Here is a 16,877-nt window from a genome sequence, read left to right as displayed (position 1 = left end):
GCCCGATTCCGGCGCCGATCCGCTGGGAACGTCTATACCGCCATGCCGGCTCCGCCTGATACCGCCTCTGCTCGTTGCGGGCCGCATGCGCGCGGCCCTGCGCCACGCCGGTGAACGCCCCGGCTCCGTCCGGGTGCGCAAGCTGTGGGTCTGCCCTGCCCCGCCACCTTCCAGCCTCGCCGCCGGCAAGAACGGCACACAGCGCCTCCGGGCTCCGGCCATGGCGTGCCTGGTCTGGACTGCCCCTTCCACTGACCCCATAGGGCCTGCTGGACAGCCCCTATTAGGTTTAGTTTTAGTTCTAATTTGTGGTTTAAAACGGCTGGAGTTTGTAAGATCCATAGTAAATCACAGAAAACTATCAAAAATACAAAACTAATTTTGTTAGTTTAGTTAGATGCACATCTTTAGAGGGAAATTTATTCATGCCTGTGAAATGTCAGTTTGCACCTGTTAGTATTTATTTTGTGTTTAAGCTTGTCTAAATTGTTTCTGCACTGGTAGTCCAAAATTTTATGAAATTTATGATAGCTTACTCTTTGCAAGGGTAGTTCACTGCAATTTTTTTTATGCAAAATCTTTGTGCATGTTTGTAAATCTTTAAGTGCTCATCTTGTGTTGCTAAGACCAAAATAAATATTTTCTATTATTAACAAATGTTGGTAATTTTTTGTTACACCCTTTACCAATATCTTATCATACCAATTAATTTGTGTTGCTAATTATGGCTGCAAATTAACTTTAAGGGAGATACATTAAGTTAAATTTCAAATCAAAGCATTCTAAAATTCATGAAAACAAGCATAATCCGTATTCTAGAAAATCCTAGCGAGGAGACATTTTGTTGTTGGACTATATTGAGATAGTTCAATCCTTGACATAATAATTTGATCTACATTTTTAGAAATTGCAGTAAACATCGGATTGCGAATTGGAAACTTTGATTATTCGAGAAGAATCAAATTCGTATTCTATTTGAGTTAAAATATGGTAAAATATGAAATCCGAATTCGATTCCATACGTATCTTCTAATTTATCCATATTATGTATGCTTCATTTAATGATTATTTTTTTGTAAAAATATTTTAATTATTACTTGTTTGTATATGCTATATTTGATCCATACTAATATGTTATTTGATGATTCTGTTTGTTCGAAAGCTTTCGTAAAGTGAATAGATACTTGCTAATTAATTTTAAAAAATTAAAAAATAGTAGACATCGGAATGCAAATTAGAATCTTTGATGATTCGAGAAGATTCAAAATCCGTATTTGCATTCGAGGTAAAATATAGTAAAATATGACATTCCGTATCTTCGAATCTATCCATACACGGGCCAGAACAGAGGCAGTAGATGCTTGCATTATGTCAAAAAATTTCCTGTTTAGTTCCCAAAATTTTTCTGCACTACAATAACTTCGAACGTTTGACTATTAATTAGGAATATTAAATGTGGATAACTGACAAAACTCATTCCACAACTCTGGGAAAAATCACGCAATGAATTTAATAAACCTAATTATGCAATAATTAGATAATATTGTGCTACAGTAAACAATCTCTAATGATGGATTAATTGTGCTTAATAGATCCGCCTCGCGATTTCCCGTCCATCTGTATAATTAGTTTTATAGCTTCTACGAGGATTGCCATGTAATCCAGTTGGTGTACTAAAAGCATTTTTGTGTAGACCTAAGATAAATTAATTGAGAAAATTCAAATCCATATCTTGAATCAATTAACAAATTTTTTTTGCCAATATCCAATTTATGGTTAGTGCTCTACAAGTTCAGGTGCCTTTTAAATTTAAACTTTTCAAAAATATGTTCTCTTTGTGGCAATCATTATAAAACCTATCAAAAAAACTTTTCTATCTGTTGGCGCTCCTTAAGTATCCATTTTATCCCCTGTTTAACTTTGATAATGGCATGAATTTAATATCAAAATCACTAACCATCCTAACCTCGGGCCAATTATTGGTCGTTTTCACGTTTGCACATATATTTTGGAGGTACTTTATTTTTGCAGGTTTTTGACCAATTTTGGAGCATGAAATGGCAAGGCCCACGATCACGCGATGACACGAAGAAAGACGAAGGCCAAAGCCTGAACAAAGGATCGAAGGCCATGATGATTAGAGGCCCGTTCATGCACATCCACCCTCCAATGAAGCCCAAAAGACAAAGCCCACAAGATAAGATCAAGATACTTCAGGACTAAGCAAAGCAAAGAGATATTTAAGGAAGGATTTTCCATCCTATCCTTCTCCTCGAAGAAATCTTGAAGATAACGACGTCTAAAGGGGTGCAATCGTGAAAGACATAAACTCTAGAAGATTCCAGGAGGCTTGGGGAGAAAGTTGAGCACGAGCCGGCGAAGGAAAGTGCCAGGCCGGCCAGCCTAGGCTCATTGGGCCGGCCGGCCCAGGCCTTTTTTAGGTCGGTTCGACCTCCCCTTTGACCGAGTGTTCCCTGAGGCTATTTAAAGACCCCTCCCCAAGGTTCACGGAGAGATCAATTCGGGAGACGACGCCAAGGAGCAGAGAAGATAGAGAGACACCTCTCGGAGAGCCGAGGGTCGTGCTAGTTGTCTAGGGTTTGCCCTAGCCGACGTGGGAACCTTGCAAGGAAGACCACGTCGGAGTTCTGGAGCTAGGATCATCAAGATCAAGGCAGGGCCCCAGTTGTGATCTTGTGATGTACTATCATTCATGGTGAAGTTATTTGTGATTCCGAATGTTTAGCGACCATGTCCTCCTCTTTCGATTTCGTTCTTTTCTTTGGGTTCGCTTCATCCTAGATCTATTATCGAGATAGATCGCTTAGCATGATCTTGTAGTCATGGTGGCTAGAGGTTCATGGCGGAACTACCAAAGGGGGTTCGACTTGCTTCAGGGTATCTTGTTGAAAGGGGTGGCGTCGTGACAGGCCGTTGCCACTTAGTAGGTGGGGTATCGAGGGATCGGATTGGAGATTTTGAGTTTAAAGATGCTTTTCATTGAGATTCACATCTATCTTACTTCACTTTATCTAGCTGGAACTACAACATATGCATGATCTAGGTGATCTAGATTGGTTATCTCTAACTTTCTCTTGCTACCTTCGGTGTTTGTCGTGTTTTTAGTAGATTAGATTCATTTTCACCATCTCACACAAAGGAATTTCTATGCTAGTAGATTGTTTCTTGTCTCTTTGGTTCCGTGGATTGATAAACCTTGGGGGAATACTCTAAGGGAAAAGCTACACGAAACCGTGCGCTTGCGGTATATAAATCGGGGGCGCTAAGGAGCGTCAATAAGCTTTTCTGGCGCCGTTGCCGGGGAACCATCGATTTAAGATCCAATCTTACTTGCATTCGTAAATATTTCTTGATTTTTCTTTTTGACCTTTTTAGATCTCTTATTTTTCTGAGCTAACTAAAAAAATGGATCTATTCCACGAAAATCAATCTAATCTAGAGTTTTCTTTATTTTGCTTTATTTTTCTTTTATGTTTTAGATCTTGTATATTCATCTTTTAGATCTCGTATATATTTTTCTTTTTCACTAACCCCTAACAGGAGATGGACGGGAGCCTCTCCAACAAATCCGAAAATTTTGTGGATGATCCAGAAAAAATTTACAGGCAAAGGAGACGAGAAGCACGATCAAGGAAGCCGGAACTAGTAGATCCAAAAGTTGAAGCCGACGATTCATCGTCTTCACCTCAAGCAACTCCACCAACAAGTCCAAAGGAGGCGTCACTTCACCAAGGGATGGCGCTACCGGAGCCGGAGCATACGATCGGAGAGCTATGCACTCCGGACGTTCGGGACTTGCCGATCCAAAATCTCGATAACATCGGAGTTCCGTTCGAGATCAAGACTTCAATCATAAGGATGGTGCAAAGCTTGCCCTTCACTGGAAAAGAAGACGCTAATCTACATCTTCAAGCGTTCCTCCAACTATGCCGCACCTTCGACATGCAATGGATGACTCAAGATCAAATAAGAGCGAGGCTCTTTCCGTTCTCTCTACTTGGGAGAGCGCTGCAATGGTTTCATTCTCTACCACCGCACACGGTGCAAAATTGGGAGTCCTTGATAAAAGAATTCATGACGGAGTTCTACTCGCCGGGCAAGACCCAGATTCTGCGCAACAAGATTGCAACATTCGCGCAAGCCCCGATGGAGACTATTGCGGAAGCCTATGAGCGCTTCAACGACTACATCCGCGCCGTACCTCATCACAAGTTTTCAAGGGAGGATGTGGTCCAGAAGTTCTATCGAGGCCTCACTACTGCATCAAGGGGGATCATTGACGCATCGGCCGGAGGTTCTATCATTGAGCTCACGCCTACTCAAGTTTTCAAGTTATTCAAGAAGGTGGCAGACAATGACGCATGGGCATCATCGGGGCGCCTACAACCACTCCAAGCCGTGGGCGCCGCGAAGAGTGTATTACAAGTGGAACGTGAAGAAGTGCTAGAAGGGAAGATTGACTCGCTCATGAGAAGGTTGGAGAAGATGGAAGTGGAAAAGAGAGAAGCCCAAGCTATCAATTTGAAGGCGGCCGAAGCAAGGTCTACATGTGAAGAATGTGGAGAGTACGGCCATGTGCAAAAGAATTGTCCGGAGGAAGCCAAGATGCTCGACTATATGAAGAAGGGAGAATGGATTCCGCCGACCAACTTCCGCTACGGGCAAGGTAGACCCCAATTTAATGCAAGCTCTTCCATTCAAAACTCGGTGCCTCTTCGTATACAATTGAAGGAGTTCATGGAGGAGCAAGGCAAGATCAACAAGGACACCGTCACCAAGTACAAGGCTATGGACAAGATCTTGGAGAACATTGATGGCAAGGTGACGGAGGTCGGGAGCTCTAACCTTCAAGTACTCAACATGATGAAGATGCTAGAAACACAAGTAGCCCAGCTCGCCGGACGCTTATCTAGCAACGAAGGAAAATTGCCGGGGCAACCTCAAAGTCCGGAGACGGCAAAGGCAATTCAAACTCGCTCGGGAAAGGAGACCGAAGAACCCGAACATGCAGCAGGAGCAAGGAAGCCTAAGCCAAGAGTTGAAGTGGAGACCATCATCAAGGAGAAGGCACCTACTCCTATGCCAGAGATAGTCACCGAAGAGCCGGAGTTTGAGCTAGATGATATAGACACCAAGATTCTACCGCCAAGGCCACGATACCGCAAAGGTAAACATGAAGATGAGCAATTCGACAAATTTGTTGACATGGTACGCAGGTTGAGCATCAATATGCGCTCTTGGACGCTCTACAAGTTCCGACGTATTCTCGCTACTTCAAAGACATCATGGGAAACAAGCGCGAGATACCGCCAAGCACTGTCAAGCTAACCGAGGAATGTAGCGCGGCAATCGCTAATGAAGCTCCTGAAAAGAAGAGGGACCCCGGATGTCCTACCATCCCGTGTTCCATTGGATCTCTTATGTTCGAAAGAGCACTTTGTGATCTCAGTGCAAGTGTGAGCGTCATGCCAAAGAATGTGTTCGAGAATCTACGCTTACCGGAGCCGGAGCCCACCGCCATGTGCCTAGAGTTAGCGGACAATTCCGTTCGCTATCCTTTGGGAATCGCCGAAGACGTGCCCGTGAAGATTGGAGAACACTTAGTCTCCGTTGACTTTGTGATTCTCGATATGGGAGAAGGGAGCAAGGTACCTCTCATACTTGGGAGGCCTTTCCTCAAGACCGTAAGGGCAAACATCGACGTTGGCAAGGGGGAGATAAAGTTCAACATCAATGGCACCACAAGCGAATTCAAGTTTCGTCCACGCCTCGAGGTATGCAACATGATCAATGTCAAATATGTTCCGCCTCACCGCCGTGTCACAGAGGAGAAGCCAAAGAAAGAAGGAGAGCTGAACAAGAAGGAAGCGAACAAGGAGATAGAAGTCGTCGTGTCCATCGCGACAAAGAAGATCGTTGCACCTGTTAAGAAGAAAGCTAAAAGCCCGCCTGTGAAGACCAAAAAGAAGACTAATGTAGAAGACAAACCCGCACCAAGGATTGTGCGGAAGTGGGTACCCAAGACTGCAGCGCCATCACCGAGCGTTGGTCCGAAGTGAAGAAGAAGAAAGTCTAGCTATAGACTATAAACGAAGCGCTTTGCGGGAGGCAACCCGTTCGTCGAGTCAAGAATAAAGCTGCCGGGAGTTCAACCCGTTCGTCGATTCAAGAATAAGCTGCCGGGAGGACAACCCGCAAAAAGTTTAGGTAAGTGAGTCGAGAATTTTGCTACGCAAGAACATGATATACTTTTGAACAATTGGTAGTTCGGTCAAACAATTCGATTTGGATTTTATTCGCTTAGTCATTCCGATGTTATTTCTTATTTTAAACCAATGACATGAGCCATCCTATGATTTATTTGCCTCTTCTTGAGAAAGCCACATCCAAAATTCCATACCTATTTTTGGCGACCGTCCTGTCCATGACGGCCGGACCAAGCTGAGATAAAACACACGAATAGAGCCGCGCTATGTTTATATTACTTAAATTCTTGATGCGTAGGTTCGCACAAACATAGAGAGAATTTTCAGTTTCATTACCATATGACTAGAATTTTCCTAACCTTAATTATTCTCTTTTTCAAAATTCTCTCTCTCATTTTGGCAAAAATTAGAACCTAAACCCAAGACCCACTGTTGAATTCGAGATTGTTCACTATCAATTCATGAAAGTGAACGGTTCCGGTACAACCAAAATTAATGTAGTCGGGAAATATTTTTTGACTTACAAATGTAAAGATATTTCAATTCCCCTCTAATTATTCATTTAAACTCATTGCATGCTTTGAGTCAATTCTGAAATTTCGAAGTTAGAGGAGAATTAAACATCTAAGCATGATTTGGAAAGGGTTTATGTGCTTGATTAACATCCATTGATCAAAGTGAGTTCACGGGAAAGAGTTGTGCTCTCTACCTACCACCACATGCAAATAATTCAAAGGAGGGAGCAGCCATGCATGGGAAGGACATGTGATTTTTAGCAAAGATGGCACCATGTGATGATTGATTAATCATGGGATAAGGTGAATGACACAAAGTGGAGAAATAATGTTGCAAGTGGACATCAAAGGCAAAGAAGGAGTGGTTCACGGGATTCGAACCGTGCAAAGCATGCAAGATGTACTGGACAGAAGCAAATAATTGCACCAGGAAGGCACCAGAGAAAATTGAAGTGGAGAGGAGCCAGAAATCCCCTAGGCCGGCCGACCTGGGCCCTATTTAAGCCCTCTGGTGCTCTCCTTTGGCAGGTATACTCCTCACCCATTTCCTTGCTTATGTTCTTCAAGTTCTTCGCCCAGAAACATCAGTTTGAGCCCTGAAAAATTCGTCCACCAAAATCTACTCCAAAAATCTAAGAAAATTCACCACAATTCCTAGTTTGTTCCACTCTTTGATATATTGTTCTTCCACCGACAAGAAACCCCCGGTGTGTTTGTTTTTGAGTGTGTGCAGCAAGGAGTCACCATGAGTGGCCTCATGAAGTTCATAGCCGGGAGGAGAAGGACGCGTTCATCAACATCCGACGCATCGGCAAGTTCTTCGCGGAGGCACTTGGTCTCCGAGTCTCCGCAGAGCATGGAGGAAGACAACCCCGCACCGAGGAGCGACATGCTGCTCCTTGGTGGGATGAGAGACCCGAGAAGCTCCTCCATGAGATTCACCGAAGGGATGCCACCTCCTCCACGGCATTCGACAAGGTCATCCGCTCCACCACCATACAAGCCCAAGAATTCAGAATATGGGTTTATTATCTTGTCGAAGGAAGAAGAAGAAAGGCTCAAGTTCATGAAGGGAAGACTACGAGCAAATTATGATTTTGATGATGAAGCATTGGTGAAGTTGGGATTTCATCATGACATCTATGAGCTATTGGAGAACATCGGTTGGAAGTTATTTTCCGATGGTGTCACGGTTGATATGCAAGAAGAAGTGGCTCTTGAGATGTTCATGACATTAGAAAAATCAACGGAAGTGGTGGATAATGAAGAAGTTCCATGTCTGAAATTTAGGCTCAAGAATGAAGAGAAAGTAATCACCTATGGAGAAATAGGAAGCTTGCTCGGATTCAAAAATAATGCATATGAATTGGTGCAAGTTGAAGATGGAGAGATTGATGAATTTTGGACAAAAATAGCAAAAGATGTCAACCGCCAAAGGAAAAATATAAGCAATGTGACCCTCCAAATATTCCACTCTTGGTTGAGCAAGAGAATTCTCAGGAGAATGAGAGAATCGAAGGTCACCGACCAAGAATTAAATTGAATGTATGCTGCATTGGTAAAGAAGCAAGTAATTGATCCCACCAACATCATGGTTGAAAGGTGGCTTTGTGAAGCATCATCCGGCACGGAAAAAGTTGGTTCGGGATGTTATCTCACAATGATAGCCCGAGCCATGAATCCGAGGTTACGAGTGATCCAAAATTTTATGTCCCGGGAAGAGATATTGGGATTGATCATTTGAGGCAATGTTATTATATCGGAGGGGATGAAAAGAAAGGATTCACTATTTCTGATATGGATATTTCCCTCCTTGATCAAATGCTGAAATTATTTGCAAGAGGGAGGACTGATTGGCGAGTTGAAAATATTAGAAAAAAGGTGAAGAAATCAAAAAGAGGAAGGTTAATTGAAGGAACATCGGCATCGGCACAACAAGAAGACTTGGAAGTAAACCTTCTACCGCCAAGTTCTGCTTATTGTAGGAATCAATTTTAAGGTGCATCAAGTGGACAGGGATACTCGCAAGGATGGACGAGTCAATGGGAAGGAAGCCAGGAACAAGCATGGGGGCACGCTGCGGCGGCACCCCCACCATTTAGCAACTACGGCTACCCACCCTCGTCATATCAAGGAGAGATGCCTGACCCGTCATTTGGAGCACAATATTTTGACCTCCCTCAACCAGAACAAGGAATGAGAATTATGGGTGCTTATGCGAGAAGAAACATAGAAGATATAGATGCCATCCGGAGGCATACAACCCAACTAGAAGATGGAACTGTGGGAATCACATATCAAATGGGACTTCTAGGCCTGGCGCCACCGGAACAATTTAATGGAGGAGCATTTCAGCAGTATTATGATCAAGGATACAACGCAAGAGCCAATCAAGGAGATTGATCGACGCATGACCATGAATAAAATGCTCGCACGTGTGGTTTGGATTTTTCTTTTTCTTTTCATTTATTTTCAGCATGTGTGCAGGCTTGTGTGTGCGTAGCAATTTTCTGTTTTATTTATTTCAGCATGTGTGCAATTTGCTTTCTTTTGTTTTCATCACCATGATAAATAAATGCATCACCCACGCTTTAATGTTATGGTTAGTAATGACGATAGAAAGTTTGTGCCATGTTAAAATATGATGATCATTGCCGCTTTGTCTACTTTCTTGTGTTTGGTTTATGCATGATTAAACTAATGCTCTCTCTAACATGATCTGAAAATTAATTAAATGCCGGCTAATTCAATTGTGGAGGTCATGATAAATTAAGACCCATATCTTTTATTCTTGCTCTCTTACTTAAGCTTGTCAAGGAAAATTTAATTTGGATATAATTCTGAGCTAACCTTGTCAATGATACCTTTTGCAATTACTCTACCCTTCTACAAGCCTAAATGATATATCATAACAAACCATAGAGCAAGAATTATTTTTAGGTGAATTAATTCAGGATTTATCTTCTTTGGTATGAAATTAAGAAGCTGACCATTCCGTATTTTTGCGTACCTCTCTTTTGCTAGCCATTCTATCCATGCATTGTGAGTTTCTATACCGAGAACATCGTAAACCTCGCTGGATATCCATCCTTAACCAAAAACATCTTTTTTTGTGAAACACCTCCTTGACCACAACCTATATATTGAGTATATATTTATTTCGACGGCAAAACAGTGGAATCGAGAGCAAAATTCAGTAAAACATAAGTTTGGGAAGCATCAAAGAGTTCGCAGAAGAAAAATCCGAAGAAGTGGAGGCCTACAGGCAGTAGGCCGGCCGGCTCAACACCCCTAGGCCGGCCGGCCTGCCCCTTTTCCTCCTCTGTTGGCTTCAATCTTTCACGAGGAGATGCTCCCTTGAATTCCAAAGTTGAGTCTAGAGAATTGATAAAGGTTTTGTGCACTCACTCCATCAAGTTATCATCACTTCATTGCTTGAGGACAAGCAAATGTTCAAGCATGGGGGGAGGTGGAGTAAGTGCATTGTGTTGCCAACGGTTCTGAGGAGCAAAAAGAAAGAAAGAAAAAAAGAGAAAAAAATGAAATAAATAATGATGAAAAGCTCCTCGGTTCCTTTAGCTTCATTAAACTCTAGATACTTTGAAGATTATTCTATACTCAATTATTCCGACCATGTGCAATCCGATAACAAGGACTTCAGTTGTGCCTTGGGATCAACTGTTGCCATTTGCACATGTCCACCATCCAAAGTGTGTGTTCCATTCTCTCCCTCTCCACAAAGAAATTATTTTCCAATGGTCTTTTTGACGAGTCTCGGTAAATCCATAAGAAGTATTTCTTGTTTTGATAATATCTTGATTATATTATCTTTTGTTAGGACTAACCTTTCCAGAGCTCCAGATAAAGCCTCACACTTATATATGAGAGAAAGAGAGGAGAGAGTTCTAGCAAGATTGAGAGACAAGATGAGCTGAGAGTTTCCATGAGCAAATTGCAATGATGTTTGAATTATTGATCTTGGTTTAGCATTACTTTTGGAACTTACTTTCTTAATTCTTAGACTTATTTAATTTTGAGAGCATGTGCTTAATAATTGTGGGGAAGCATTTAACTTGTATCTACCTTCCACATTGAAAAAGCTTGTTACAACTTGAACTATTAACTGCAAAATATTTTTTGGGAGCATTGTGTTTTCTCGTGTATGATCAAGTGCAGGGATTGGACACTGAAAGGCAGCGCTGATTTTTATCAAAGACTTACTCGAGGACGAGCAAGGTTTAAGCATGGGGGGAATGTTGGCGCTCCTTAAGTATCCATTTTATCCCCTGTTTAACTTTGATAATGGCATGAATTTAATATCAAAATCACTAACCATCCTATCCTCGGGCGAATTATTGGTCGTTTTCACGGTTGCACATATATTTTGGAGGTACTTCATTTTTGCAGGTTTTTGACCAATTTTGGAGCATAAAATGGCGAGGCCCACGATCACGGGATGACACGAAGAAAGACGAAGGCCAAAGCCCGAACAAAGGATCGAAGGCCATGATGATTAGAGGCCCGTTCATGCACATCCACCCTCCAATGAAGCCCAAAAGACAAAGCCCAAAAGATAAAATCAAGATACTTCGGGGCTAAGCAAAGCAAAGAGATATTTAAGGAAGGATTTTCCATTCTATCCTTCTCGAAGAAATCTTGAAGATAACGATGTCTAAAGGGGTGCAATCGTGAAAGACATAAACTCTAGAAGATTCCAGGAGGCTTGGGGAGAAAGTTGAGCACGAGCCGGCGAAGGAAAGTGCCAGGCCGGCCGGCCTAGGCTCATTGGGCCGGTCGGCCCAGGCCTTTTTTAGGTCGGTTCGACCTCCCCTTTGACCGAGTGTTCCCTGAGGCTATTTAAAGACCCCTCCCCAAGGTTCACGGAGAGATCAATTTGGGAGACGACGCCAAGGAGCAGAGAAGATAGAGGGACACCTCTCGGAGAGCCGAGGGTCGTGCTAGTTGTCTAGGGTTTGCCCTAGCCGATGTGGGAACCTTGCAAGGAAGACCACATCGGAGTTCTGGAGCTAGGATCATCAAGATCAAGGTAGGGCCCCGGTTGTGATCTTGTGATGTACTATCATTCATGGTGAAGTTATTTGTGATTCCGAATGTTTAGCGACCATGTTCTCCTCTTTCGATTTCGTTCTTTTCTTTGGGTTCGCTTCATCCTAGATCTATTATCGAGATAGATCGCTTAGCATGATCTTGTAGTCATGGTGGCTAGAGGTTCATGGCGGAACTACCAAAGGGGGTTCGACTTGCTTCAGGGTATCTTGTTGAAAGGGGTGGCGTCGTGACAGGCCGTTGCCACTTAGTAGGTGGGGTATCGAGGGATCGGATTGGAGATTTTGAGTTTAAAGATGTTTTTCATTGAAATTCACATCTATCTTACTTCACTTTATCTAGCTGGAACTACAACATATGCATGATCTAGGTGATCTAGATTGGTTATCTCTAACTTTCTCTTGCTACATTCGGTGTTTGTCGTGTTTTTAGTAGATTAGATTCGTTTTCACCATCTCACACAAAGGAATCTCTATGCTAGTAGATTATTTCTTGTCTCTTTGGTTCCGTGGATTGATAAACCTTGGGGGAATACTCTAAGGGAAAAGCTACACGAAACCGTGCGCTTGCGGTATATAAATCGGGGGCGCTAAGGAGCGTCAACACTATCCCATCAAATACCATAGGTACATCTACCAGCCACCCGCGGCAACGCCGCGACGTTTTCTAGTTTATGTTATTTGGCATATTTTAATTCAGTGCCGTTATATGTAAAAATGATTTAGCAATTAGATGTTTTGTAAAACGATTTGTCGTATACGCGTAAGGTGTTTTTTTATAAAGGTGATTTGGCAGTGACTCATGCTTTATTTAGTTTGACGCACTGTAGAGCGGTGCGTCGTATATGCGTAAAGATAAATCAGATATCAAACTGATTTTGTATCTTACCTCGCTTGCTTTGGGCGTTCTCTATTGCAAAATGTAGGGGTGTTTGGTTCCCCACCTTGCTTTGCCAAGCCTAACTTGCGGCGCGGCTCGCTGCAAGATGCAGAGCTGCTAAAAGTTCACCATAAGGCTACCCGCAGTGGGCGCGCTAAACCACTCGCTACGCTCTTTACAGACCCTTTTTGGCGCAAAAAAGGCTGCAACGGGTCTCTCTATGTCATACTGCACCGTCCAGAGTGAGCTTCCGCGCGGCACAACCAGCGTTGTACGGACGACGCGGTAAACTGACGCGCGCGGGCCCCCTAGTCCTTCCCGCAGTCGTTCCCAACCGCCGCCAAGCCCGCCCGCCGCGACAGAGCTCCCCCCCCCCCCGCCCACTCGCGCGCGCCGGGGCGGCGAGGCGGAGCTCGGAGCAGGGGCCACGCCGAGCTGGAGCACCTCCGCGCCGCCTGCTGGAGAGGAGCCCGGGCACGACCGCCTCGCCCCGCCTCGCCATGGCCGCCGGCCGAGGCCGCCCCGCCCGCCATGGAACCCGGCGGAACTCGAGGAGGCCTCCGCCTCCGCTGCTCCCCCGCCGCCGCCGCCGCTGGCCCGCGCGGCCTCGCGCGCTCGCCGGCGCAGCGAGCAGGGGAGGGAGGGGGAGAGGAGGGGGTGGGTTGGGGTGGCACACGGCCTGCGTCTCCTCCGCCTGCGTCTCCTCCACCTACGTCTCCTCCGCCTGCGTCTCCTCCGCTGCTACCCGCACGCACACGGCCTTGCTTTGCTGGTGCTGCGGCCCTTCTCCTTGTCCCTCTCCCTCCGTTCTCCCCAATGGCGGATCCCGGCGGCGCCACCAACCCCTTCGCTTCCCCATCCCCCGCCGCTGCCTCTCCGCCTCCATCTCCTCCCCTTCCGCTGCCCCCGCCCCCATCCCCTCCACCTCGCCCCGCCCCGCTGCTACCCCCACGCCCCACAGATCCACCTCTCTCCCTCCCGCCTCCACCCCCGCCCCCGCCCCCGCCCCCGCCTCGGCCTCCGGTTCATTCTCCGATTCCCCGCACCGCCGCGTGCCGCCGTCGTCGCACCACACGCAGCCGCAGCCGCCGCATCTCCTCCACCCCAGCTACTCCCTCCCCGCCTACCCCGCCGCGCCCTCCCGCTCCGCCGCCGCCGTCTAGCCCCCGCCCCCGGGGCCGCACCACGCGAGCTCCCTCCCGGAGTTCGCCACCGCCCCGGCCTCCCGCGCGCACCGCCCGCCCGCGCGCGCCGCGGTGCGCGCCGACCGCCCGCCCCCGCTCGAGCTGCGCCCGCGCCCGCCCAGGGAGTCGCAGGCCCGCGCGGCGCTCCGCGCGCTCGCCTGCTGCAGCGACCACGCGCCCTGCGGCAGCGACCATGGCCGCCGGCGGAGGCCGCCCCGCCCCGCCGCGCCGTGTGGGATGTCGCCGCCCCGCGACGTGCGAGCTCCGGTCCGTCGGCGCCGCCGGGCCTCGGAGTAGGGGCGGCGGAGCTCGGAGCAGGGGGCGGCGTGGCTCGCACGAGGCTCACGGTGGTGGCCGGGGGAGGAGGGGCGCGGTGGCGGAGGGAGAGAGGAGGGGGAGAGAGAGAGGGGCTGCGGGGGAGAGAGAGCGGGGAGGGAGGGCGGGGGGTAAAAAAAGGAAAAAAAATTACGACACGTGGGCCCCACGGTCTGGTAGTTGGTATAGAGAGTGATATAGAGAGTGAATGAACGCGGAGAAACTGAATATAGAGAGGAGAATCTTGATGACCAGGTAGGAATATTCCTTTTAGAGAGTGAATTTAGAGAGTGATGAGTGCGGAGAGCCTAAGTGTGGTGTTAATTTTCTCCGCCTAAGCTTCGGCTCAGCCCCACGTGGCACAGACCGCGGTAGGGAACCAAACAAGGCCGATCATGGTGACTCACATTTTCCTTTCACAACTTGTGCCACGTCCGATGGCTATTGAATCTATTGTAATTATTTATCAAGCGTATCACAAGGTAGATTTAGCTTCTATATTTAGAGGAACATAGTTTCTTCGTTGTAGCTGGGTGGAGTGTATTTTGCATGTTTAAGAATGGAGTCACCATCTACTTTCAACTCCTTTTTGTTGCATCATGTCTTACATTATAGTTCATTAGCCAAGAATTTAATTTTAGTTACTCTAATGTTTATTTGTTGTTTCTCAAATCTCAAGCTTAGGTTCTCACTTTAAGGGATGACTCCGGACCTTTGTATCTACTAGGTCAATTGCGCGCCATGCCGCGCGAAGTAGACTGGTGCAAAAATATTGCAAGAGTAAAATGCACTGTGGGTCCTTAAACTAGTTGCGCTGTTCTGTTCAGGTCGGGGAGAGGGAGAGAGTGGGTCGGTTCGGGAGGGTGGAATTGCAAATTTGTTAGATCCGAGTCCACGTTGGATCCGAGTTGGCCGTCCACGTAGACAGTCAGAGGCGGTTAGAGGTGTTTTGGACCTCAAGTCTCTCACTTAAATAGATCCTGGACCTAAAAATGCATTTTCAAAGTTCATGGACCTGAACAGAACGGCTCAACTAGTTTAAGGACCCACAGTGCATTTTACTCATATTGCAACTGGAAAGGCAGAAAGTGAATAAAGAAAGTGAAGAAATCAATTTTTAATTATTTCTCTATTTGCTGGACATAAAATATGCTCACATTAATAAGTTGTGAATATGTTTTTTTTGTTAAGAATTAGATGGAAAGAATATTGTGCCTTTGTTTGTTGGTCACAAAATATTTTCGAAGGAATACTATACCTGTTTGGGAAAAAATAGCAAAAAATAAGAGGAAATGGAGAAAAACTAAATGAAAAATGGCCAAGCCCAAATCAGAGCCTGGCCCATGAAAGCCCATGAAAACCCTAACTCCCCTCCCCTCCATCCCTCACGGCCTCTCTGCCCCCCACGCCGCCACCGCCTGTAGCGCCTTCGCACCCACACCGCCAGTGCCTCCGCCGCCCACGCCTCCAACCAGCTCACGCCGTCGGTGGAGGTGCTCGCGCCCGTGGCGGGAGGTGGCGCCGCCAGATCGGGCCCCCCACCGCCGCTGCTTCTGGGCACCACCGTGGTCGGCGGCCTCCTCGCCCATGGGGATGACGCCTTGAACCGCAGGGAGGAAAGGCGTGCGGGGCCTAAGCTAGGGGCGGCCGAACTCCGCTGAAGCTCCCCGACCCGAAGATCAAGGCTAAACCATGTATTATTTACCGAATTAAGTCTCCGGCACAATACATGTTACATCAAGTGGAGTCTAGAGTCATACAGAGCTTTATTTAACACGTACATGAGGAGTAAAGTGACAACACAAAACTACACAGAACAACCATAGGATAACAACTAGCATAACGACATGCAGGACTAGCTCTTCATCCATCACAGCTCCACTCGAAAAGCTTGGGTGCGGACACGATCTACTTGCGGTCTTCCGGCACAAAGTCAGGATCCTCTGGAGAAAATCAAAAGGGGTGAGTACAAAATACTCAGCAAGCTCCACCTCGCCCTACGGGAGGGGAATGACATGCATGATACACATTAAGCACAATGTATTAGCAATGCAACTCATGGTATGCAACTCTTCCCGACACAACCCACAGTAGGTAGCTCACTAGTTGTCAGGACCACACCGTAGCCTGTCCATACCATGGACACGGACCATTCGAATGGATTATACACTCTGCAGAGGTCGTACACTATACCCACTTGCTCGACTGCCCGAACGGACAACCGACATAGACGACACCCAGCCGTGGTCACGCCCCAGCCCGGCCGCACAAACCCTCGGGCCCTGACCCCAATGGTCTATACCCATAAACCATCCCTGCGACCGTCAGGCTAACCAGTGGGATTAGGCTAAGTCCGGCCCATACTGGAACCTGTGGTCGTACTAAAGTAAGCTAGGTGAGATGTCAAAACAACTCGGTCCTTATGGTTCACCAGGGCAGCAACCATCTCTCAACATGTCAACTCAAGCGTACCACCACGGTAGCACTCACCTACCAGTCTACCACCACGGTAGCGCCGGCTCCAGCATACCCAGCTGCCCTAGCCTCAGCCAAAACCCTTCATATCCTAGTCTCAACTCTGGATAGTATATGATTTGAGGAGAGTTTAGGAAGCAAGCTATAAAATAAGCTCAAATGGAGATGAAAATAGGAGGAATATATAGTATATGATTTGAGGAGAGTTTAGGAAA

At 46.4% G+C, this 16,877-nt stretch overlaps 1 protein-coding gene across 1 annotated transcript; it reads left to right on the top strand.

Moving 5' to 3' along the window:
* The first annotated feature begins 85 nt into the window (after positions 1–85).
* LOC120678168 (type II inositol polyphosphate 5-phosphatase 14-like) lies at positions 86–14,169 on the top strand. Its single transcript, XM_039959321.1, has 2 exons — positions 86–232; positions 13,852–14,169. The coding sequence occupies exons 1-2, from the start codon at positions 86–88 to the stop codon at positions 14,167–14,169; spliced, it is 465 nt and encodes a 154-aa protein (XP_039815255.1).
* Positions 14,170–16,877: the final 2,708 nt, after the last annotated feature.

The sequence above is a fragment of the Panicum virgatum genome, chromosome 6N, assembly GCF_016808335.1.
Source record: "Panicum virgatum strain AP13 chromosome 6N, P.virgatum_v5, whole genome shotgun sequence".
In the NCBI taxonomy this organism is placed as follows: Eukaryota; Viridiplantae; Streptophyta; class Magnoliopsida; order Poales; family Poaceae; genus Panicum; species Panicum virgatum.
Note: the sequence above shows the minus strand (reverse complement) of the source record. Positions and strands in the feature narration are given on the sequence as shown.